The sequence below is a fragment of the Cibotium barometz genome, chromosome 29, assembly GCF_041138505.1.
Source record: "Cibotium barometz isolate CiBa-2024 chromosome 29, ASM4113850v1, whole genome shotgun sequence".
Lineage (NCBI taxonomy): Eukaryota > Viridiplantae > Streptophyta > Polypodiopsida > Cyatheales > Cibotiaceae > Cibotium > Cibotium barometz.
In genome coordinates this window covers 46,859,003-46,883,388 of record NC_141074.1, presented here as the reverse complement: position 1 = coordinate 46,883,388, position 24,386 = coordinate 46,859,003, and the positions used below count along the sequence as shown (strand labels likewise).

The 24,386-nt window shown below is 46.1% G+C and overlaps 1 protein-coding gene across 1 annotated transcript in view; it reads left to right on the top strand.

The window, feature by feature from the left end:
* The window catches only part of LOC147622269 (uncharacterized), a 58,958-nt gene extending 35,392 nt beyond the window's left edge, over positions 1–23,566 (top strand). The window contains exons 3-9 of the mRNA XM_086823571.1: positions 21,189–21,400; positions 21,643–21,748; positions 21,839–22,021; positions 22,129–22,291; positions 22,373–22,719; positions 22,814–22,882; positions 23,187–23,566. Coding sequence (XP_086679697.1) covers positions 21,189–21,400; positions 21,643–21,748; positions 21,839–22,021; positions 22,129–22,291; positions 22,373–22,719; positions 22,814–22,882; positions 23,187–23,254 — 1,148 coding nt within the window. The 3' untranslated portion in view covers positions 23,255–23,566. The remainder of the gene's footprint in view (positions 1–21,188; positions 21,401–21,642; positions 21,749–21,838; positions 22,022–22,128; positions 22,292–22,372; positions 22,720–22,813; positions 22,883–23,186) is intronic.
* Positions 23,567–24,386: the final 820 nt, after the last annotated feature.

The following is a 24,386-nucleotide window of genomic DNA, read 5'->3' as shown; positions in this document are numbered from 1 at the left end:
CAGTGGGAGATAAAGCTTGGGAGAACAACTGTGAGCACTTTGTGTGCTTTTGGTGCAGTGTTTGCACATTTGCAGGGAGTCAGGCATTGACAGGTTGCATATTGCTATGGCAACCACAGGTGAGAGCTCTTCATTGCTTCACATCAAGAAGCTTGAAGGCTCGCATAATTATGATATTTGGCAAACCCAGTGCTACAATGTGTTGCTCCAGAAAAAGCAGCACAAGCCTATCAAAGAAAGGGGTGTGATGCCCGCTTCTCTTACTGCTGAAGAGTGGGAAGATATGGATGAGCTGGCAAGATCTACTATCATGTTGTCTGTGTCAGACTCATTACTTTTCAGCATTCGTGAAGAGAAGACAGCTTGGAGAATGTGGCAGAGATTGCAGGACTTGTATGCCCAACAAAGTGCCTCAAGCAAAGTGTATTGGTTGAAGAAACTCATAGGTCTTCAGATGAAGGAAGGGGCGTCTATGGCAGCCCACCTCAATGAGTTTAATGGTATTGTCAGCCAGGTCATTAATCAAAAGTTGGCAATGGACGATGAGTTCAAAGCCACTTTTCTGTTATGCACTTTGCCAGAGAGTTGGGACACATGCAGGACAGCCACTAGCAATTCGCATGCTATGCTGTCATATGCAGATGTTGAGGGTGCTCTTCTTCAAGAAGAGATGAACAGGAAAAACAACTCTGTTGGAAAGTCCAATGCAATGAATGCATGTGGGAGATCCCAGCAAAGGGGGAAAAGCCAAGAAAGGGGAAGGAGCAAGTCTCGCTCCAAAAAGGATTTGGAATGCCATTATTGTGGCAAGAAGGGACACATCAAAAAGCAATGCTACAAATGGAAAAATGATCAAAAGGAAAAGGGAAAAGGCAAAGACAAAGAGAAGGATGAAGCCAAAGATGTAAAGCCATAGGGCAAAAAAGTGGAGTCAAGATCGAAGAAATCAATGTGTCACATGCAGGTGGCAGTGAGGATGAGGTCCTCTTTACGTCTTCACTTGATGCCCATTCACTTCTTACAGGTGGTCATGGTATGCACTCATGGATCATTGATTCAGGTGCCTCCTTTCATGTCACAGGTTGCAGAGACTTGTTTGTCAGGTATACTGCTGGCAATGAAGGAGTGGTTTATTTGGGTGATAACCATGCATGCAAGATTCTTGGCAGAGGTGATGTAAGGCTTGTATTTTCAGATGGCTCACAGCTTATGCTCCATGATGTCAGGCATGTGCCTGAGATCAAAAAGAATCTACTTTCTACTGGACAGCTTGATGATGCTGATTATGTTACCACATTTGGTAGTGGAAAGTGGAAGATTAGTAAGGGCTCACTGGTTGTTGCCAGAGGCTCTAAGGTGGACACTCTTTACTTTATGCATGCAGGTGTTTGTCACCATGCTAATGTAAATGCAACCGAGCTGCCGGAAATTTCTATGTGGCATAGCCGGTTGGGACACATGAGTGTCAAGGGAATGGAGCAATTGTCTCGTTTGGGTTACTTGCCTTCTCTAAAGTTTTCAAGTTTTCAGTTTTGTGAGCATTGTATATATGGTAGGCAACTACAGTGCCCGCACAAGAAAGCTCTTGGACAGAAAGATGCTCAGTTAGAGCTTGTGCATACAGATGTATGTGAGATGCGTCAGCTTTCTTTGGGAGGGGCAAAATATTTTGTGTCTTTTATTGATGATGCCACACGCAAGGTGTGGGTTTATCCTCTTCGTTTGAAGAGTGATACATTCTCAGTGTTTCAGAAGTTTGTTGCTCTTGTTGAGAATCAAACTGGCAAAACACTGAAGGCTTTGCGTTCCGACAATGGTGGAGAGTATATGTCCAAACAGTTTCAGGACTTTTGTGATGCTAAAGGCATCCAGAGGGAGCTCTCTACTCCTTATGATCCTCCACAAAACGGGACAGCAGAGAGGATGAACAGGACCATACAGGAGAAGGTCCGTTCTATGTTGTCACATGCTGCATTACCTCATGGTTTTTGGGCTGAAGCTGTTATGACAGCCGTTCACCTTATAAGCAGGTCACCTAACACGAGGCTTGGTGGGAAAGTGCCAGAAGAAGTATGGACAGGGAAGCCTCCGTCATACAAGCACTTGAGAGTGTTTGGTTGCGTTGCGTACGTGCACATACGCAGGGAAATGCGCACCAAACTTGATCCTAAGTCTCACAAATGCATATTCCTAGGATATGGTGACAGAGGTGAAATGGGGTATAGACTTTGGGATCCCATAAATAGAAAGATCATACGCATCAATGATGTCATTTTTGATGAAACATGCATGTATAAGGAGCCTGCAAGGCAACAGGAGCCTGGCAGAGTCATCTTTGATGATGATGGACATCATGGACAACAACAAAGGGCTGTAAATCAGCCATTACAGCAGGAAAACCAGCCCTTAAATGGTGCTGAAAATGGTCCAAATGGACAGCCAGAGATGGCAGAAGATATCCCTATGGATATACCACAGTTGGAGGAGATACCGGGCATTATATTTCAGCCTTATGGCATGGAACAGGAGCCACCAATAGGTGATATGCAGGCTGGACAGCAACCTGCAAATGATGGTCATTGGGTACGGAGGTCCACTAGACCCTCCAGAGCCCCTGACAGGTTTGTTCCAGGGGTTGACTATTTGATGCTTACTGACTGTGGAGAGCCCTCATGTTATAAAGAGGCTTTACAGAGGGCAGACAAGGCTCTATGGGAGCGTGCCATGAAGTCAGAGATGGATTCTCTGCATAAAAATGGAACTTGGATGTTGGTGCCTTTGCCTGCAGGCAAGAAGGTTTTGCCATGCAAGTGGGTATACAGGCTCAAAGTTGCACCAGATGCAAAGCCAAGATACAAAGCCAGGTTAGTGGCTAAGGGCTTCAAGCAGGAATATGGTGTGGACTTTGAGGAGATCTTCTCTCCAGTGGTCAAAATGACCACACTTAGAGCTGTGTTGGCTTTGGTTGCGCATGATGATCTGGACTTGATTCAGATGGATGTGAAGACTGCTTTTCTTCACGGTGATCTCCATGAGGAGATATATATGCAGCAGCCAGAGGGTTATGCAGTGAGTGGAAAGGAGAAGCTTGTATGCAAGCTGAAAAAGAGTCTTTATGGACTCAAACAGGCACCAAGAGAATGGTATCATAAATTTGATACATTCATGAAATCTCAGAAATTCAGGAGAAGTGACATAGATCACTGCTTGTACACCAAGAAAGCTTTGGATGGCAGTCTCTTGATTCTCATTTTGTATGTTGATGATATGTTGATTGCCGGGAAATCTCGTAAAGAGATGGATGCCTTGAAGCAGAGGCTGCATCAAACCTTTGATATGAAGGATTTGGGTGATGCAAATCACATCTTGGGTATGCGGATACTTCGGGACAGAAATCAGCATGTGTTGTATTTGTCTCAGAAGGAATACATTGGCAAAGTCTTGCAGAGGTTCAATATGGACGGGGGGAAGAATACTAGTACTCCTTTGCCTCCATATGTGAAACTCAGTGCTATGGACAGCCCACAGTCAGATAGAGACAGGGCTGATATGGCCAAGATTCCGTATGCTTCAGCTTGTGGCAGTCTCATGTATGCCATGGTTGCTACTAGGCCGGACATTGCATTTGCAGTGGGAGTGGTTTCTAGATACATGGCCAACCCTGGCAAGAAGCATTGGGAAGCAGTGAAAGGTGTCATGAGATACCTGAAGGGCACACAGGATTTGTGCATTTGCTTTGGCAAACAGGATGCATTAGTGCATGGTTACACGGATTCGGATTATGCCGGTCATCCAGATAACCGGAAGTCTACTACCGGTTATGTATTTACATTCACAGGAGGTGCTGTGTCATGGATATCCAGGATGCAGAAGTGCTTTGCCTTATCTACTACAGAGGCCGAGTATATTGCAGCCACAGAGGCTTGCAAGGAGGCATTATGGCTATCTCGGTTAGTAGTTGATTTGGGCTATACAGGGGATATTCCATTGTTGCATTGTGACAGTCAGAGTGCCATCCAGTTGGCAAAGAACCCTGTCTTTCATGCAAAGACGAAGCATGTGGATGTGAAGTATCACTTCATCAGAGAGGTGATAGAGAACAAGCAAATTCAGCTTGTTAAGATTCATACGGATGACAACCCGGCTGATCTGTTGACGAAGAGTTTGCCTCCGGAGCGGTTTGCTCATTGCAGACACTTGATGGGCATTGGATGAGGCCAGTTTCAGCCTTGATATGGCCTTGTATATTATCATGTACATGCTGATTTTTTCTTTTCCTTTACTTAAGGGCACTTTGCCTTTAAGTGGGAGGTTGTTGGGGTAAAGGTACAATGCCCACCCTTATAGTGTGTACAAGCCCATAAGTTATAGTACATAGTACACTTAGTACTTTTAATGTACTAAGTGCACTATGTGTACTAGTGCAATATACATGTGTGATAGGGGAGTCACACACTCATGCCTCATGAGTTGACTTATCCCCACAACTCTCTCTCTCTCTCTCCCTTGCTTCTCTGTGTATGTCTCCCATGAATGAACTCTAAACCCTAATTCTGTTTTCTCCCCATCAGAAAACCAAGTGATGGAACATACAACACCTGGGAGGAATGCTTCCCCCCTCTGCCATCGGGAACTGTCTCCAACCTGCCCTCACTGTGAACTGGGATAGTGGATGTATCCCCAGTAAGAATGTGACCAGAATACCTGCAGAGATCTTGTAAAGCCGAACGGGAAGGAGTCATGTGCCTGGAAGCACCACTGTCTAGAATCCACTCCCGAGTAGCGGAGAGTTCTCCAACCTCCTCCTTGCATGAAGAAAATGAAACATCGGTGTCCATCACCTCCAGGTGCACAAAAGCTGGAGTCTTCACGGTTGCTGTTGAGGATTCTGCATCCTTCTCGGCGCTCCGCTTGGGACATTGCCTTCAATAGTCATTACAGGTCTTATCTGCCTTTAGTTTTTCGCGGTCTGAGTCGGACTTCTTCTTAGAAGACTTCTCCGGTGAAGCCTTCCCTTTGCCCTTGTTGCTACGGCCTTTCGACCGTTGGCCAGTTAAGGCCTCCGAACCTCCGCCCTGTGGAGGGTTCGTGAATCTTTCCTCCTGGTCCAAGACCATGGGCACAAGCTCCTCCCATGTGATGGTGCTGAGCCTTCCACTAGTAATCAACGAAGAGTAAAATGCTGAGTACTGAGAGGGAAAGTGTGACAGCAACGTTATGGTCATATCCTTCGATGATATCTCTTTCCCAGCCTGGAAGACTTCCTACTGAAGAGCTTGCAGCTTGTTGATGTGCTCCCGCATCGTCAACGACTTTGCAGGATTCATCACCCGCATCTATACTTCCAAGGAGATCCTCTTCATGGGCAATACCCTGTTGTAGAGAGAAGCCAAATGCTGCCATATGCTCTGGCCAGCGTCGTATGCTTGATATGATTGATCACATGTGGTGTGCAATTGAGGAAAATGAAAGAACGGACTCTGGCATTGACACGATCACATAACATGTGCCTCACGTTCTTTCCGAATCGAGGGTAACTCCCCTTCCTCTAACTCTTAACAACAATGAAATCAAGAAGGTCGTAAGACTCCAAAACAGATTCCATCATTACCTTCCATATGCCGTAGTTGTTCCTGTTCCAACTGACGGTCCACTGGGAACGTGGGGAGTGTCGGGATCTTCACGTGCTTCTCAACCATCTCAAGTAAATCTACCATTGTGGGGGTGTAACTGAAAAGGGAGGGTGGGTGGGGAAAAATGAGGAACTAAACCTGCAAGTGGCTGTCCAGCAAATCAGCTGGCCTTCCGCTTGCTTCTCCTCTTCCCGAATGGTCCAAAACAGTCCACCAATCAGCAACAAAACAGCCGCCCTCTTGCTCACACAGTTCCCAAGATCTTCCAAGAGCCTAAAGCTCTGATACCATGTCAGAATATGCAGCGGAGATGAAGACAAGATCTGAAAACACAAGAGCAAGTGCACTGCAAAAAAACACAGCAATAGAGAGGGAGAGAAATGAAATGAAATGAAATGTTATATTCACTTTGCTATATACACAAAGAAATCCCGAAAAATTGAATACAAACTGTGTGGGGGCAAGGGGCCATTTTATATGGCCCCTACAGCCAGTTGGCCTGCACAAGAGACAGCCGACAGCAGCTAGATGTCCACAACCTGCTCAGCCCTCCAGTCGGCCAGCTACAGAGGACAACCTGGGGGCAGTAGAATCAGTCGGCCATCATCTGGATGAGCCAACAGCCACAAGAGAGCCTCCCACACTTGAGGAAAAATAGGGGAAAATACGGAGAGTGGGGAAAAATGAGGAAACACCTAACTCGGGCGGGCACACCCACAACAGAGGCCCTGGTGTAAATATACAGACATGAAATGACTGCTAACAGCTAGGCCCCTCCTCAGACTCCTCCTGAAATCCCTCCAATCTACTATGGGCTGCCAGCCTGCCTCCTGTAAGAAAATATGGATCTCCCCAAGGCGATCATCCAAAGTGCACGCTGCTGCAGAGCCTGAGGAAAAGTCCAGTCCCGCGCATATCTGCTCGATCCGATTGTAGATCTCGGGGTCCTGAATGAGGCTGTTTGGAATCCTGGAGCTCGCATGTCTGTCATGCCTCCCATGGGTCCTCTAGGGAAAGAATAACTAGGGCATGATCTGAAAATGTAGTGCCTAGCGAGAATACCGACCATGCCTCCATGGCTGCAAGCCCACTTGTCGACATAAAACCTGTCCAGCTGAGAGAGGTTGGGGCTAGTGCTCCGCCTATCCGATCGAGAGAAGCTGAGACTCCCATGGCTACGCCCAAACTCTGGAAGATGCCAAGGGTCCTGTCCCCTAAGAATGAGTATCATCTCCTCCCATGCCGAGTACTCCGCTCCTGAGACTATGCCTGTGACACCTCCAAGTCTGTCCTTTGCTGCCTCTATCATAAGGCATGGATGGACAAGCATGCCTCGACATACAAAAAAAAGAGTCGCCCATCCTAGTATAATTACGAGCTTTCGGATGTTGAAGTCATCGCCCATGCACCAAAAAATCAGCTTGGGGCAGGGCCTGTCGGACAGTGCTCCAAAAGATAGCTCTACATGCAGCCGCATTCGGGGCATAGATGTTGAGGAAGCCAATGCTATCCTCTCCAATCAGAATGGTAACCCACTGAGCACGTCCTGGAACTATGACTTCTGATTCTGTCATAGACAACAGAAGCTACTCACTGACAGAGAGACACTCCTCCCTGCGTCCCTGAAGGGCCGAAGGATGGAGACCAAAAAGTATGACTCTTGCCTGGTATAATCTTCCCACAGCGGCGGGTACGCCCCTCAGTAAGATGGTGCTCCTGGAGGAAAAGAACGTCGATAGGTCTCCCCACCATAGCTCGTTGCAGCTCTCCTCTAAGGACGCCTCGTCCTTGAAAGCACCAAGGCCCCCCTAAGCCCTGAATATTCCATGAGACAATCCGCATATCAATCTTTGTGTGAGGCGGAACTACTGGAACTGCCCTCCACTCGAAGAGTCTTGGGCATAGGCTTAGAGGGGGAATAGTCACAATCTGTCCTGGTGCGAAGTCGCGCCAAGTGGGCGTGGATCTTGCCCTCCATGTATTGCCACTGTGCCTGAGCGCGAGAGTATGCATACTCCGTGCTCCATCGATCACAATAGAGGTATCTGTAAGAAGGGGGGAGAGGTATGCATGAACACAAAAAGAAGCACCTCCAGGCTGGAGGTCACCATCTTCCTTCCCTGGTCTTTGTGGGGTGATCCACCAAGCTCCATCGTGGCGAGAGGCCATAGATGAGTAAGAACGTCGGTGATGCGGAGATCTTGCAGATGATGCGATAGCTCAACTACCTGATCCTGAATGGTAGCGGCCACCGACTTTGGATCCCACTTTGTCTCGGGGGCTGCGCTCAAGGGGAAAGAGAAGATCATTGTGCCATTTTCTGCCGTAGAGGGTCTGGAGTGGTGGAAGACCACACATACCCAAATAGGGGCTACGGTCTCCTCGAACCTGTCTGTCCCTTCCGTCGGAAGACACCGGAAGAAACTATAATCCACAGGTTGTCCCAAGATCTTAGGAGGCCCGCCTGGAGACTCAACTGGGAGAGTCCTCACTTTATCCTCCTTTCTTCGGGCCAGCGGGGGTCTCCCGAGGAAGGGATCCTTTGGGTCCCGAAGGGAGACCTGACCCGGGCGCTTTCCCCGTGCAATTTCTTGAAAAAAAAGCGGTGAGGTTGCAATGGTCATCGCCACCGGCTCTGAGAAACGATGAATCAGGCAACGAACGGAACTCGCCGGCTGTCTCCTCTCCGGATCAGGGGCTGCGGGGGGCCGACGGGAATGCTCTGGAGAGGTAGAAGGGGGGGGGGGTGTGATGGTGGGCACGGAGGAAGAAGGGGAAAATGGTGCGATTGCGGGTAGAGTTGGAGGCGAGGGTGGGGGAGGGGGGGAGGAGGCGAGGGGGAGCAGGAAGGCTGAGAGGTTGGAGAGGGACGTTGCTAAGAGGTATCCATCAGAGAGGAAGGCTGCTGGGGAAGGCTTGACGAAGAGAGGGTGGGGTCAATCTGCCCCACTGGCATAGTTGTTACTAGGCGCGCCTCTAACGGTTAGAGGCGTTTGAGGCGTATGACTGCCTGATCGAGGTGTCCACAAATTTTCATATTTATATTTATATCTATATTTATTTTTTGGCTGGTTTGAGTCTTTAGACGGGGGCTTTAAGGGCCCAAGGCAGCCCCCCTCACACACTCTCTCTCTCCCTCATTCTCTCCCTCCCTCCCTTAAGTCTTTCTCAAGACCCAAAGTTCAAAGTTCAAACTTCAAACACACTAGGATGATGATGTTTTTTATACCCACTTTTGGAGCTCTCTATATTCTACCGGTTCATTTCATTTTACTTTGTACCCTTGAATCTTGATGATGTATCCAGATGATGATGATGGACTATTTTGGTCTCATAGGTCATTTTGGCCTTTTGCAGACGTTTAATACAGCTTTCTTTCTTTCACACACACACTCTCTCTCCCTCTCACACACACACTCTCTCTCCCTCCCTCAAGGCTCATACATACACACTCTAGTCTCTCTCTCTCTCTCTCTCTCTCTCTCTCTCTCTCTCTCAACTTTCACTATATATATTATATCTATCTATCACTATATATATATATATATATATATATATATATATATATATATATATATATATATCAGACGCCTCTAACACGCCTCTAACGTCTCTAAAAATATGAGTCTTCCGAGGCGCGTACCATACCTGCCTCATACCAAACGCCTCTGACACCTCTAACAACCTTGCCCATTGAGCACTGAGGGCTAGAGGAGAAGTTGCGACGAGGAATCGGCCGCCACAATGGGGGTGGGTCGGTGGGGGGGGCCTCTCCCTGACTGGTGGGGGCCCGCCGTTTGCGGGCAGGTGTTGTGAAAAGTGCTCAAAATGGTTCTCTGACAGAACCATACCCATCTGCCTGCAAATGAAAAATTGGCCTGCAATACTCCACTCTTTGTAAAATGGGGTCTCGCCCCGAAGGCTGGGAATCCATATCGTGTGAGGCACAGAATCCGACGAGGCAAGACAAATGCGGAGAGATGGAATCCCGACTGCTTGTGTGAGGGCCGAGGTAGCGGTAGGGGGGGATTCCATCACTCTTCCGATGGTACCACCTATCACCGGGAGAAGAGATAGGTATTCCTTCTTGAGGCCTGGAAAGCAGACAGTCACGGGAAAGCCTGAAACTCCAGCGAGAGGGTCGGATGCTAGGTCAAAGCCGGCTGCTACCGTGCAAAGAAGGCCTGGGCCGTATGCAATGCAACGGGGCTCAACTGCATAACAAGATCAGATGTCGTTGGCGAGTCGAACTCAACCTGGTAGTAGCCATGCCCCAAAGGATGAATGTTTGCAATCTTTGCAGGCGCACCTAGGAGGCTAGCTTGAAGAAGATCCCCGAGTTAACAAGAGAGGGGAGCGCTGCTTCAGAGCTCGATTCTGAGGTGTACTATGAGCCTATTAGCAGGCATCTCCTGTCTTTATATTCACACCAGGGCCTCTGTTGTGGGTGTGCCCGCCCGAGTTAGGTGTTTTCTCATTTTTCCCCACTCTCCATATTTTTCCCTATTTTTCCTCGGGTGTGGGAGGCTGTCCTGTGGCTCTTGGCTCATCCAGAAGGTGGCCGATTGATTCTGCTACCCCCAGGTTGTCTTCTGTAGCTGGCCGACTTGATATGAGTACTGGCCGATTGACAGAAGCTGGCCAACTGGAGGGCTGAGCAGGTTGTGAGCCTTATGTTGTTGTCGGCTGTCTTTATAGCAGGCCGATTGGTTGATAGGGGCCATATAAAATGGCCCCTTGCCCCCACAACGTTTGTATTCCAGTATTCGGGTTTTCTCTTGTGTATATAGTAGTTACATGCCTCTCTCTCTCTCCCTCTCTATTGCTGTGTTTTTTTTGCAGTGCACTTGCTCTTGTGTTTTCAGATCTTGTCTTCATCTCCGCTCCATATATTGACATGGTATCAGGGCTCTAGGCTCTTGGAAGATCTTGGGAACTGTGTGAGCAAGAGGGGGGCTGTTTTGTTACTGATTGGTGGACTGTTTTGGACCGTAGGAAGAGGAGAAGCAAGAGGAAGGCGGGCTGATTTGTTGGACAGCCACTTGCAGGTTTAGTTCCTCATTTTTTCCCACCCACCCACCCTTTTCAGGTACACCCCCGCAATGGCAGATTTACTTGAGATGGCTGAGAAGCACGTGAAGATCCCAACACTCCCCGTGTTCCCAGTGGACCGTCAGTTGGACGGGAACAACTACGGCATATGGAAGGTAATGATGAAATCTGTTTTGGAGTCTTACGACCTTGCTGATTTCATTGTTGTTGGGGTCACGGCCGGAGTTAGAGAAAGGGGAGTTACCCTCGATTCGAAAAGAACGTGAGGCACATGCACAGTTATGGGATCGTGTCAATGCTAGAGTCCGTTCTTTCATTTTTCTCAACTGCACACCACATGTAATCAATCATATCAAGCATATGACACTGGCCAGAGGTATATGGCAGCGTTTCCTTGGTAGTATAGATGCGGGTGATGAATCGTGCAAAGTCATCGACGATGCGGGAGCACATCAACAAGCTGCAGGCTCTTCAGCAGGAAGTTCTCCAGACTGGGAAAGAGATATCATCGGAGGATATGGCCATAACGTTGCTGTCACATTTGCCCTCTCAGTACTCAGCATTTTACTCTTCGTTGATTACCAGTGGTGGCAGGCTCAGTACCATCACATGGATTGTGCCCATGGTGTTGGACCAGGAGGAAAGATTCATGAACCCTCCACAGGACAGATGTTCGGAGGCCTTAACTGGCCAACGGTCGAAAAGTTGTAACAACAAGGGCAAAGGGAAGGCTTCATCGGAGAAGTCTTATGAGAAGAAGTCCTACTCAGACCGCGAGAAACTGAAGGCAGAGAGGATCGTAATGATTGTGGCAAGAAAGGCAACTATTGGAGGCAGTGTCCCAAGCGGAGGACCGAGAAGGGTGCAGAATCCTCGGTAGGAACCGTGAAGACTCCAGCTTTTGTGCACTTGGAGGTTATGGACACCAATGTTTCATTTTCTTCGTGCAGGGAGGAGGTTGGAGGACTCTTTGCTACGGATACTCGGGAGTGGATTCTAGACAGTGGTGCTTCCAGGCACATGACTCCTTCCCGTTCGGCTTTACAAGATCTTTTCAGGTATTCTGGTCATATCCTTACTGGGGATACATCCACTATCCTAGTTCATAGTGAGGGCAGGATGGAGATAGTTCCCGATGGCAGAGGGGGGAAGCATTCCTCCCAAGTGTTGTATGTTTCATCACTTGGTTTTCATCTGTTGTCAGTGCATCAGGTTTGCAAGATTGGCATACGGGTGGAATTTGATGAGCATTTTGTTGCTCTCCGGGACAAAGCAACAGGCCTGGTAGTTTGGGAAGGCGGAGTAGAGAATGGAGTTTACAAACTTTCAGCACTCTCTCTCCCAGGTCCTTAGTTTTGTGGGGAGTGGCAGTCTGGTAATGGCCACTTAAGTGTGGATATGCTACAGGTGCAGGCTTTCCCGAACCAAATGGTGGATAGCTTGTCAGTTGATGGTAGCAGTTGGCAGGAACTTTCCAGGATAGATGTTGGTAGTTCTTGTGTTCGTCAGTCAAAGGAAACTTTAGAGGTAACCTATGCTCTGATGTCTCGTAGCATTCGAGACACAGAAACTCCTGTAGAAGAGGAAGTTCTTTCCATGAGGACCTATCGAAAGGCCAGGCAGGTGACAGTTGATTACTTGCAGAAGGAGGTGGATGTTGCACATTTTCCAGGCTGTGGTTCCGGATTCAGAGGGGGTAGTTTACAGATTTTGAAGGACTTGAGTGGTCTTCACAGCAGGTTTCCAGGACTTGGCATCCCATCGTAACAGTTGTTGATCCTTGTGAGTAGTATGATGCCTCCTTGACTGGGAAGCGGAATGGTTCATTGATTTGGTTGATGCATACCAGATTGGACGGGACTCTTTGGGAGGCAGGATTGCGTATCTTGTAGTTTTTGCAACATGCGAAGGATCTTGGACTCTTTTACATAGGAGGGGGATTGATGGATGGAGTCAGACTCCGCAGATGGAGTGACTCAGTTTGGGGAGAAGAGCTAGACACGAGGACCTTGACATCAGGCTACAGTTTTTCCCTCGTCTCAGGAGCGGTTTCATGGAGTAGTAAGAGGCAGCCAACTATTGCCTTGTCGTCGATAGAGGCAGAGTATCGGGCTGCTTGTGGTGTTGCTTGCCAGGTGGTGAGGTTGCAGAGGTTACTTGGCAGGATTGGGTTTCCACTGGTGGAACCCACGGTCATCCAGAGGCATTTTGTTCGTGAAAAGATCGTTGCTGATGACATCTTGCTAGAGTTCTGTTCGACGGAGGACAGTGTAGTGGACCTCTTCACAAAGTCTCTATCTCAGGCTATGCTTCGGCGGCACTCCAGCTGACTGGGGTTGGTTTTACATCCAGGAGCTGAGAGGGGGTGTTAGCAATCATCTCCTGTTTGTATATTTACACCAGGGCCTCTGTGTGGGTGTGCCCGTCCGAGCTAGGTGTTTTCTCATTTTTCCCCACTCTCCATATTTTTTCTTATTTTTCCTCAGGTGTGGGAGGCTGTCCTGTGGCTCTTGGCTTATCTAGAAGGTGGTTGACTGATTCTGCTGCCCCCAGGTTGTCCTCTGTAGCTGGCCGACTTGATATGTGTATTGGCCGATTGACAGAACCTGGCCGACTGGAGGGCTGAGCAGGTCGTGAGGGTTATGCTGCTGTCGGTTGTCTTTATAGCAGGCCGACTGGTTGATAGGGGCCATATAAAATGGCCCCTTGCCCCCACAATGTTTGTATTCCAGCATTCGGGTTTTCTCGTGTATATAGCAGAGTTACACGCCTCTCTCCCTCTCTCTCCCTCTCTATTGTTGTGTTTTTTTGCAGTGCACTTGCTCTTGTGTTTTCAGATCTTGTCTTCATCTTTGCTGCATATTTTGACAAAGCCTCCCTTCTAGAATCGAAATTTTTGAAACCCATCTTTTGATTTGACTTTTATCACGGACTCTGTGCGATCTTCGAGGTCCATCCTCCGTGGTCCACTCGGAGGGATACTTGTAACACTTGACTCCCGAATGGTGTCCAACAACCACTTTGGTACTCAAACAGAACACCTGCTGTTGCTGGGGCTCATCTCCAACCTTGGGCTCAACCTCTACGAGTGACTGAGGCTGGCTAGCAGGAACAATAACCTGGGAATCATCCTCATACTCATCTGGTTCTCCAAGAAGGTGGCTCCTCAATAGTGGAAGTTGGAACATGCTCATCAAAGACACATCTTTGTTGACAACAACCTCGTTCCGCTCCGGGTCATATAACATGTAGCCTTTGAAAAGAGAGTTATATCCCACAAAAACAAGCTTCTGGGACTTTGAGTCAAGTTTCCCCCTGTGCTTCTCTGGAATGTGAACATAGGCATCAGTCCCAAAAACACGGAAATGGGAGACATCTGGTTTCCTGCCAAAATAAGCCTCATATGGAGTCATCTTAGGTACTGAAGTCATCGGAGATTCAGTTAAGGGTATGGACAGTCGTAGCCACAGCCTCTCCCCAAAGTGGACGAGGAAGAAATTCAAGGAACCTCCCAAAGATGGGGTCTGCATAGGTTCACCATGTCAGTGTGTACCAACTCCAAAGGTTTTGAAGCTCGCTTAGTAGTGTGCTTTGGAAAAGACTCCCTGCGTTGCTTCCCACGAATGTAAGAACTACAGTGTCCCTGCTTGCTGCCAACATCTAGCAAGTCATCCACCGTTTGGGCTCGGAAAGCCTGCCGCAGCGCATCTACATTCAAGTGGCCAAAACAGAAATGCCACAAATCACCGAGCTGAGTACTTGTCAGAGGAGAGAGTGTTGAGAGTTTGTAAATCCCATTCTCCACTCCGCCTTCCCATACAACCTGGCTTGTTGCTTTGTCCTGAAGAGCAACAAAATGCTCATCAAACTCCACCCGCATGCCAGTCTTGCAAACCTCATGCACTGACAAAAGATGAAAGCCAAGGGATGGGACATAAAGAACTCGGGAGGAATGCTTTCTCCCTCTGCCATTGGGAATAATCTCCAACCTTCCCTCATTGTGAATTGGGATAGTGGATTTGTCACTTATAAAGATGTGACCTGTGTGCCTTTGAAGATCCTTTAATAACTCTCGGGAAGGAGTCATGTGCCTAGAAGCACCACTGTCGAGAATCCACTCCCGAGTATCCCTAGGGGTGAGACCAACTGCCTCCCTGCTCGAAGAAGATGAAGCTCCGGTGTCCATAATCTCCAAGTGCACAAAAGCTGGAGTCTTTGTAGTTGCAACTTAGGAATCAATACCTTTCTCGGTGCTCTGTTGAGGACACTTCCTCCAATAGTGACCTTGCTGGCCATAGCGGTTATAGGTCCGCTTGGCCTTCAAAGCATCACGCTCTGAGTCGGGCTTCTTCTCAGAAGACTTAGCTGGTGAAGACTTCCCTTTGCCCTTCTTTTTGTTGTTGTTGTGGCCTTTTGACCGCTGGGTAGTCAAAGCCTCAGAACCTCCGCCTTGTGGAGGGTTTGTAAACCGCTCTTCTTCTTGGTCCAAAACCATCGGCACAAGCTCCTCCCATGTATTGGTGCTGCACTGGTGATCAAAGAAGAATAGAAAGCTGAGTACTGAGGGGTAAGATGAGACATCAAAGTGATGGCCATATCCTTTGAAGATATCTCCTTCCCAGCCTGAAGAACCTCCTACTGAAGAGCCTGGAGTTTGTTGATGTGCTCTGGCATCGTCGAAGACTTTGTAGGATTCATCACTCGCATCTGCACTTTCAAGGAAATTCTCTTCATGGGTGATAACTGGTTGTACAAAGAAGCCAAGTGTTGCCAAATCCCTCGAGCCAACGTCATGTGTTTGATGTGATTGATCACTTGGGGGCTGTGCAATTAAGGAAGATGAGAGAACGCACACGGGCATTGACACGATTCCACAACTGTGCCTGAGCCTTCTGCTCTTTCCTAGTAGAGAGTGAAAGCTCCTCCTCCTCCAACTCTAGCCATGGATTTCCAAGCACAATGAAATCAGCCAAATCATAAGACTCCAAGACAAACTCCATCATTACCTTCCAGATGCCATAGTTGATCTCGTCCAACTGTCAGTCCACCGGGAAATGTCAGGAGGGTGGGGATCTTCACGTGCTTCTCAGCCATCTCGAGCAAAATCTGCCATCTCGGGGGTTCACAAGGTCTTGTGAAGGAAGGGTGGGTGGGAAAAAAGAATGAAGAAGAGACTGCAACAGCTATGCAAGGTGGCTGTCCAGCAATGATGGCCGCCTTCTACCTGCTTCTCCACATCCCGAACAGCCCAAAAATTCTCCAGTCAGCACCTAAAAACAAGCAGCCCTCAAGCTCTCACTGTCTCCAAGCTTCAAGCCACTTGGGGCTCTGATACAATGTCGGAATGGGTAGCAGAAATGAGACAAACACCTGTGAGAACAGAAATGCAAAACTCCGCAGGAGAGAAAGTTGTATAAACTCTACTATATACAAGAGATCCGGTACAAAATGGTGTGGGAGGCAAGGCATGCAATATATACTAATTGGGGTAGCCAGTCGACCTTAATCACAAGACGGTCAAAATGCTTCCCCAACATTCTTGACATAAAACAGTCATTTACAAACAGGTCATAAATACAGTTTCTATAATGAACTCACGTCTTTCCAGATTGTTCCACAACAATCCATATTACTTAACCCAATTCCAAATCATGTGTATCCATTCTTGACCAGATACATCATTTTCCATCGCGGTATTTACTTCATCTATCAAACTAAACAGAAATTGAGTCTCAATTTACGAATCCATCAGTCCAGCCTAACCCCATCCAGTCCCATGGGTTAGCCAGCCGCCCAACCACTGTAGTGATGGGATCCAATTAGGAATTTGGTTAGGTTTTGTCCCGGGTACCAGGGAAAAGAGTTCTCAGGTCCCTTAGCCGGATGTTCATGCAAACATAAAACTAGTCACACCACTTACACACCCAATATGAAATTGCCTTTTTTTCTCAGCATCAGCTATCTTTAAAACAATCCTTTAATGAAACCATTATATCACTGATCACAATCCTCAAAATCTCTGGTTGAATCCTTATTTCCAATCATTCCTTCATTGGTGTACTTATGGCATCATTGGCAACCAGAACGCTCACCACCTGTTCACTCAGGGGTCTTTTCAATAGTTCCTGGCTCATAGTACCCGGCAATATAATCACTTATAAAAATCAAGATGGAATCTCCGTTGAAGATCAGCAAGATCAACCAACAGATCCATACAAAAAGAGCCATGGACTCATTCGTTGAGGACCAGCAAGGTCAATCAACCAGATCCATGTCCGGTTTCAGAAAGTAACTCTTACTCCTTGTTCCAATATCTTCCACGATGCACGTGTGGGTATCTTCGGCGACCTAGAGCGCCCGAGCAATTGGACCAACAGTCCCAGAAAGGGCCCACGACTCGATAACATTCAGTTGGCCAGTATAAAATGGTAGTCGGCCAGCACATTATCAGGTCGGCCAACAGAACATTAGTTGGCTAGTGAGACAGAACAAGTCGGCTAGTAGAAAACAGTCTTCCACGACTAGAAAAAACAGGGAAAAACATGGACAATGAGGAAAAATGGAGAAAGCTCCTAACCAGGCGGGCACACCCACAATAGAGGCCCTAACTCCTTACTGATTAATATGGTGTAGATAGGAGATGACTGCTAACAAGAGCATCATCATCTCTTTCTCTTCTTGGTTTAGGTACAACATCCCTCGGTAGCTTCGGGACCATACATCTCTGATTGAGTTGTCTCAGGCTTGGAGATGCTTGTGTGGTACGTTGTACTCTATATTGAAGTTTTGCATCCAGATTCGCGTTTCGGGCACGTTTCGGTCTCCGTTCTGTCACTGCAAGGTATTTTCGACAGTTTCGGAATGTTTTGCTTGAGAATTCTCTCTTGTCGCAATCTGGTTATTGTAGTGTAGCAGTGCATTTTGGGAGTGCAGACAGCGTCTGCACATGTATTGTTGACATTGGGTGTATGTACATGTACTCTGGTCAGATTTGGTGACCTATAGGTTGTGCTGAAGTACTGCTGCAGTAGGAGTCACAAAAGATACTACTGTGTTACAGGTTGCATATAGAAATTGTCTGTTGTAGTTTTTTGATTGTTGAAGGAAAACATGTCTGACGGAATTAACCAAATTGTCAGTGAGAAGCTAGACAAGAATCACTTCCATGCTTGGAAGTTCAGAATGACCAATTTCTTGATGGGTAAAGGATTTTGGGACTATGTGGAAGGAGACAATGAGGAGCCTCTCAAGTTGTCTGAAGAGAATGCCACTCCAGTAGATATAAAGACATTCAAGGATTGAAATTAGGGTACAAGGAAAGTCATGTATTAGCTTTCGATCAATGTCACATACACAATGATAGGACACGTACAGGATGTCAACACTCGAGCAGTTGCATGGCAGAACCTGGTGTAGATGTTCTAAACAAATACAAAGGCAAGGAAACCGCAGCTCAAACAAGAGCTGCATACAATGGAAAAGAAAAGCATGTCTATCAATGAGTATGCTTTAAAGATTAAGAGCATTGTTGAATCCCTTGGGACTATTAATGTATCGGTGAAGGATGATGATTCGAATGGGCTTGGCAAAGAGTACAAGCTATTCAAGACCTCCATTGTAGTAAGGGAGAATGTTCCCAACTTTCGAACCTTAGTGTCTATGCTGATCATAGAAGAAAAGTCTCTTGGTGAGGACTCTTCTTCACAAAGCAAGACACATTGGATCAAGCCTTTTATTGTACTTCAGGTAGAGGCAAAGGTAGAGGTTGTGGTCGAGACCAAGGTGGTGGCTAAGTTCGTACAATCTTGCTCTATCATGCTTTGGATTACGTGAGGCGTGTTCTTGATAGGTCATTGTGGTATGACCGGAAGGTTAGTTGTGTTGAAAACTAGTTATTTGTGCGTGTTCACATCATTATTATAACGGATGGACATGTTTACTATCAAAGGTTGGGCTATTTATTATTTGAGTCTCTTGTGAATTTACACATTTTTATGTGGGCGTCCGAAACTTTGTACATGAGCTTGGTCTTTGCACATCTATTATGGTTTGGAATCCTACGACTTAATAAATTTGAAAAGAAGCAAGTTATTAATAATTAATACTGGTTTAAAATTTGGAAAGCAACAACTGTAATATGCACTTGCTTGCGGGAGCGTTTTAATTATAAGATATTGATGCTTAACACTCACTGAATGCAAAGTTTAGGGTTTAGAGTAGTACACTTGAATAGTTGTTGGCATACGGGCGTACGATACGGTACAATATGATACCGTTATGGGAATTTACCGTACCGTATGAAATTTTGGAATATGATATAGTAAACTATGGTTTAAAAAAAAACACTTGTAAATTTATAGATTATCAATTTGAAAGGATAGAGAGCTTAGAGGTTGTTACAAGCCAAAATTCAATTAAAAATAAGTTACAAAAAAAAAGCATAGTACCAAGGACGGCTAGACCATAAGATCAGTGCAATGTGCAATACAAAAAAGTGAATACAAAAAAATGGATAAGAGGACAGGTCCTAGAATTTAAATCCTAGGACCTAGATGGAGATGAGATCATCTGTAGGAGAAGAGGGACCTCCGAGCCCTCGCCAAAGTCGCCATCGCTAAGGAGGTTGCCTTGCAAGTGCCAAGGCCCAAGAGAAGAGCCTGAGAGCAATGAGAGCTTGAGCTTGAGAGCTCAAAACTTGTGATGGAGAGAAGGTTGGTGGAGAGCTTTTTAAAGGGAGGCCAAAGAGTCCAAGGCACCCACGAAGGCATTGCAATGGCCAAGGCCCAATTGTTGGAAGACGGTTTGCGAAGCACAGAGAAGAGGTAGTTGAGGAGAAGTCTTTGCTTCTTGTTGCCCTAAGTAAGGTCACCTCAACCCTCCAAATATGGAGCAATGATCACAAGGATAGAGAGAATAGATCCTTTGCATTCACACCAAAAGTCAACATCCACAGATCCTTGGTTGCTGAGCCTAAAATGACACTAAAAGCAAGCCAGTTCCATATCAGTCAAAAACAGCCATAAATGGCCATTTTTTTCTCCAAAAAAGAGGGTCAAACAGCAATGATCAAAAACAAGGGAAGGGAGGGGAGGAAAAGAAAAAGAAAGAGGTCCATACGGTACCGCACGATATCGTGCTGTACCATACGTACCGCACCGTACGATTGTGTCGTACGGCGTGCGACAGCAACTATGACTTGAACACTAGATTGGGTCCCAATCCACCCTCTCAAGGGCCCCCACCTGATAGGTATATTTGCTTTATTGCTTGCAAGAGAATGTTAAGAATCATGGATATCTAGAGCATGCAACAATGGAAACAATGGAACAAGAGGAGAGCAAAGCATAAATGAATGAACAAGCATAAACAACTTACTGAACATCATTGAGACTCCATAGCGTGAGAGAGGACACATGATGTATAGAAAGTTTCTTGTGTTACTTTCTATTTCAGCCGCTCCACAATTGGCTTACCCTTCTTCTTCATGTGTTACAAAAAGTAGAGTCTCCTGCCCTTTTTATAGACTCCACCACCAAGGGCTAGGGTTTGGGCCAACCCTAGATCCCTTTTCCACCCACATGCCCACTTTATTTGGGTGTGTTCACATCTCCATTATCTCTTCCCCTCATGCTTAACCTTGTACATCATATATTTCAACAGAGAATACTTGCTATCCAACAGCATGGAGAACTGGACTTGTTTTGGGACCTTGTGTACGGACGCTGTATGGACACACACAGACCCGGGTGCAAAATCTGAAATATGGTTGTTCGGCTTCAAAATGGTTGTTCTTGGGCGTTTTTTGGCTTTTGCAGGAAATTTTCAAGCTTTTTCTGCTCTCCAAACTAATTCAGGATGGTGAACAGATTATGGAACTGTTTCTCTTCACGTGTATGTGCTTGGGAGAAGTGATGTTATCATGGATATATTGTTGGACACCTTGAAGTTGCAGATCGTGGATTATTTGATATGAGGAGACTGAGCTATGGATACTATTTATTGGTCATCAACAACAGAGTGGGGGACTTTAATCCATGTTTTACGGATTATAGGGTTTGCAAGAAATCTGGATACTTATGTCTTTTGGGACATGTTGTAATCTGGATAATCTGGTACGAGACACATGAAGCACCCCCAAAGCTTGTAACAGATAAATATTCCTTCGAAAAATATGAAATAAATACAAGAAGGGGTGGGGGGTGGTGGTGGTCCTGGTTGGAGTGTGGTGTCCAGTGTTGAAGTGTGCCTGTGGCTGTAAGAGGATAAACCATGCCTTTATTTTAAGTTCTTAATCGCATTAATTGTCATGTGTGAGCCCCCAAATTAGTTACACCCATTGGTTGGGCTTTGTACCTCTCTAAAGACCCTATCAAAATAGTTGTGCTGCTGGCTTAGCTTGGGGGAATAAATCACTGAAGTAAATTGGCTCATTATTTGACTGGAACTTGTGTGAGAACTGGTTGCTGTCCCCCAACTAAAGCTCTTTGGGGCTTGATCTTGCAGGTGGCACACGGCTGCAGCAGCAGCTACATCCAAGGCAGTCTGGTCAGCAGCAGATACTTTCTATGCAACAAAACTCAGAACTGCAGCAACAAGCACAACAGCACATGCAATCGTCAAGCAAAACAGAGGCTGCCGCTGGGAGTACGGCTGCACCACCTGGTCCGACTGCAAGTGGTGAAGGAAGAAGAATTTCTTGTGAAGATATCCAGTTGGTAAGGTTTTGTATGCAATGTCTCTTATGGTGAAGCTGTCAAATAGGCTGGAGGAAGACACTTACATCCATCTTTCTCCACCTTTGATTCCTTTGATCACCGCCCCACACATGGAGGCGAGTTTGTATCTAGCCCTTAGTGGTTATGTAGCCCTTTGTGGCTGTTTTTTCGTTAACTAATAGAAGGGTCTTTTTCCCGGAAAAAAAAAAAGACACTTACATCCATTGGGATTGCTTCTGCAGGTGCAAAACTTGATAGAGAAATGCCTGCAACTATATATGAATCGAGCAGAGGTCATCAATACTCTGTTGAATCAAGCTAAGATTGAGCCAGGTTTTACTGGTCTTGGTAAGTAAAGGCTAGCTGTTGCGATATCATGAAGATATGCAAGATTCTGCAGTTAGGGTTTCTCTTAGCTTTGTTTATTCTGTTCCACAGTATGGCAAAAGCTGGAGGAACAAAACCCTGATTTCTTCAAAGCATACTATGTCAGCCTGAAGGTCAAACCACAGATCATGCTCTTCAACCATTTTTTGGAGCAGCATGCTCAGCTCACACAGAAGATGCATCTGGTTAAAGCTCCACTACCAGCCTTGCAAAACGGCTTGCATACACCGGCAGGTGATAAGATCAAACTTCTTTGAGATGCATATGCCTAGTCTTTGGCTTTTGACGGATACTAATGGAGTTAATGACTCTAAGCTTTAGCTTTTCGATGTTTTTAGCAGTGCATCACATGCCGATTGGATACCGGGTTCCGCAGCATCCACCAATGGCAGTAGCACGTCATCCACGCATTGTGCCAATGCCGGTTGCTTCACTGAGCCCCCCCGTCATGGGAGGAGCCCCTGCAGACGGATTCGTGGCTGCCCATGGAAGCCCTGTATCCAAGTGAGATTTATTTAGCTTTGGGTTATCAATCTGAAAAATCATTGCATTTTATGTCTTACTCTATAGTCCTCCTTCCAACAGCAATTTGAATCCAGACACGTCTCTGCTACCCACGGCTTCGAGCATCCCTTTGAATGGTGATCTCAGCATTGTCCCAAATGCAGTGTTACAGGGAAGCTCAGCGTTCTCTTTTACTGGTATGGGGAACCCCACTGACATGTCAGGGATGGGGATGGATGTTCCAGCCAATTTTCCTGCAGATGCATCGTTCCATTCAGCCGAAAATCACACAGAGAATGGCATGGGAAACTTACAAATCACCACAGATGCAGATGCAGGTGGAGCCAGAGAATCGATTGGGCTCCTAAGCCACCTGCCGCGGAACTTCAGTCTCTGGGACCTCACAGCTGAGTTGTCGAGTAGTACAGGTAATGTGATTGAGACATAAAATTACACGATAAATTTGTGGCACTTCAAGTGATTGCTGGAAAGTCCATTGAATCTTTTGGGCTTTTCTCTCAGATATTCTTGGAAGCTACATTGGTTCCCCTTTCTTGGCCCCGGATGCAGATGGCTTTATTCGTTCTTCGGGTAAGGATTCACCTGAATGGTTCTGAATGTGTGGTTGGGTTTCTATTTTTTTGTTTTGGGGGGAGCATGTGTCCGTGAATGTAATGTATGCATGGATGGGTGTGTATCTATCTTGTTTTTTCAGTGCTTTTAGCTTCAGTGACTTCTCTTTGAGAAGTTTGCCTCTGTTTTGAGGACTACTTTCTTTGTACAGTGAAGCAATAGAACATAGCCTTTTACACACAAAAAGTGTGTTTATCTTGTTACTAAATATTTCATTGATATGCTGATTCACACATGAACATGCCTTTTTTGATGGTATAAGATGACGAGAAGATGCCTGATCAGATTGTGGGTCCCTCTGGCTATGATGACTTTGAGGATGAGAAGTGAAGGTCTGCCCTTCCAATTGTCGCAGTTCTTGCAGTAATCATATTTTAATCAGTTCACCCTTAGTTGCTTGTTTCAATTGGAACAAGTTGGCATGAGTTCGCAAGTAAAGAGTGGTACTCGTAACGGCCTACTCTTTTGGAGAACCTCGAATCTTGGTTGTAAAAATATACAACAATAAGTGTAAGCAGTTGAAATTCAAACTTTAAAGGACACTCAAGCTCGAGAAACAGTGTGTTATAATAGTTTGACCTTCAGAAACCATTTAGTGGTAGAGAGGGATATACTAATTGCAGGTTTTTTGTTGGGTTCAAAGGAGTAAGCAGATTGACTCAGCCATGATTACACTCATGCTAGGACTCTCTTTGAGACATGTTAATGGAACGTGAATGAAGGCTTGCACTCCATTTGGAGAATTTAGAGAATGATCATTCAAAGGTTTTTGGTGCATGCACTGGATGGGACTTAACACTACTCCTTTGAGAGGGAGTTGGATGTAGGAAATTTTGGGGCAAGCACAGCTCCCTCCTGTTAGAGCTTGTAGATTATGATTTCACTATTAAGAATAGGTTTTAGATCTATCACTTTACTACAAGACCCTGTTCACAGAATTGCCAAGAAATGAAAGGGTTCTTTTGGAGATTCAGGAAAACAGGGAATGTTGCTCGTATTTTATGATCTCACTATCAAGAATGGTGTTAGAGACGTTTCAATCTACAACTAGACCCCATTGGGAGAGTGGCCAAGACATGTCAAGGGTCCTTTTGGGGGTGGCTATGAAGCTCTAGGAAAGAAGGGCATGTTACTCTGTTTTTTTTAAAAGGCTAATGCCAATTACTTGGGATCATCTGTTTTAATGCTATTGGGAGACTTTAATGTAAGAATACAAAATATATTCATCTTCCTTGTAAATAAATATACAAAATATATCAATCTTCCTATACAAAATATATGTAAGAAACGTGCTTTGCAAGTCCACTCCTCCTTGGAGTTTGTACAGGAAAATGGCATGCTTTTTTGTGTAGACTTGCTTGCCGTTACATTATTGTGTTTCAAAGGACATGATAAATGCATAGGCTCCTTCCCTTCTTGTGTAGACTTGCTTGCCGTTTCGTTATTGTGTTTCGAAGGACAT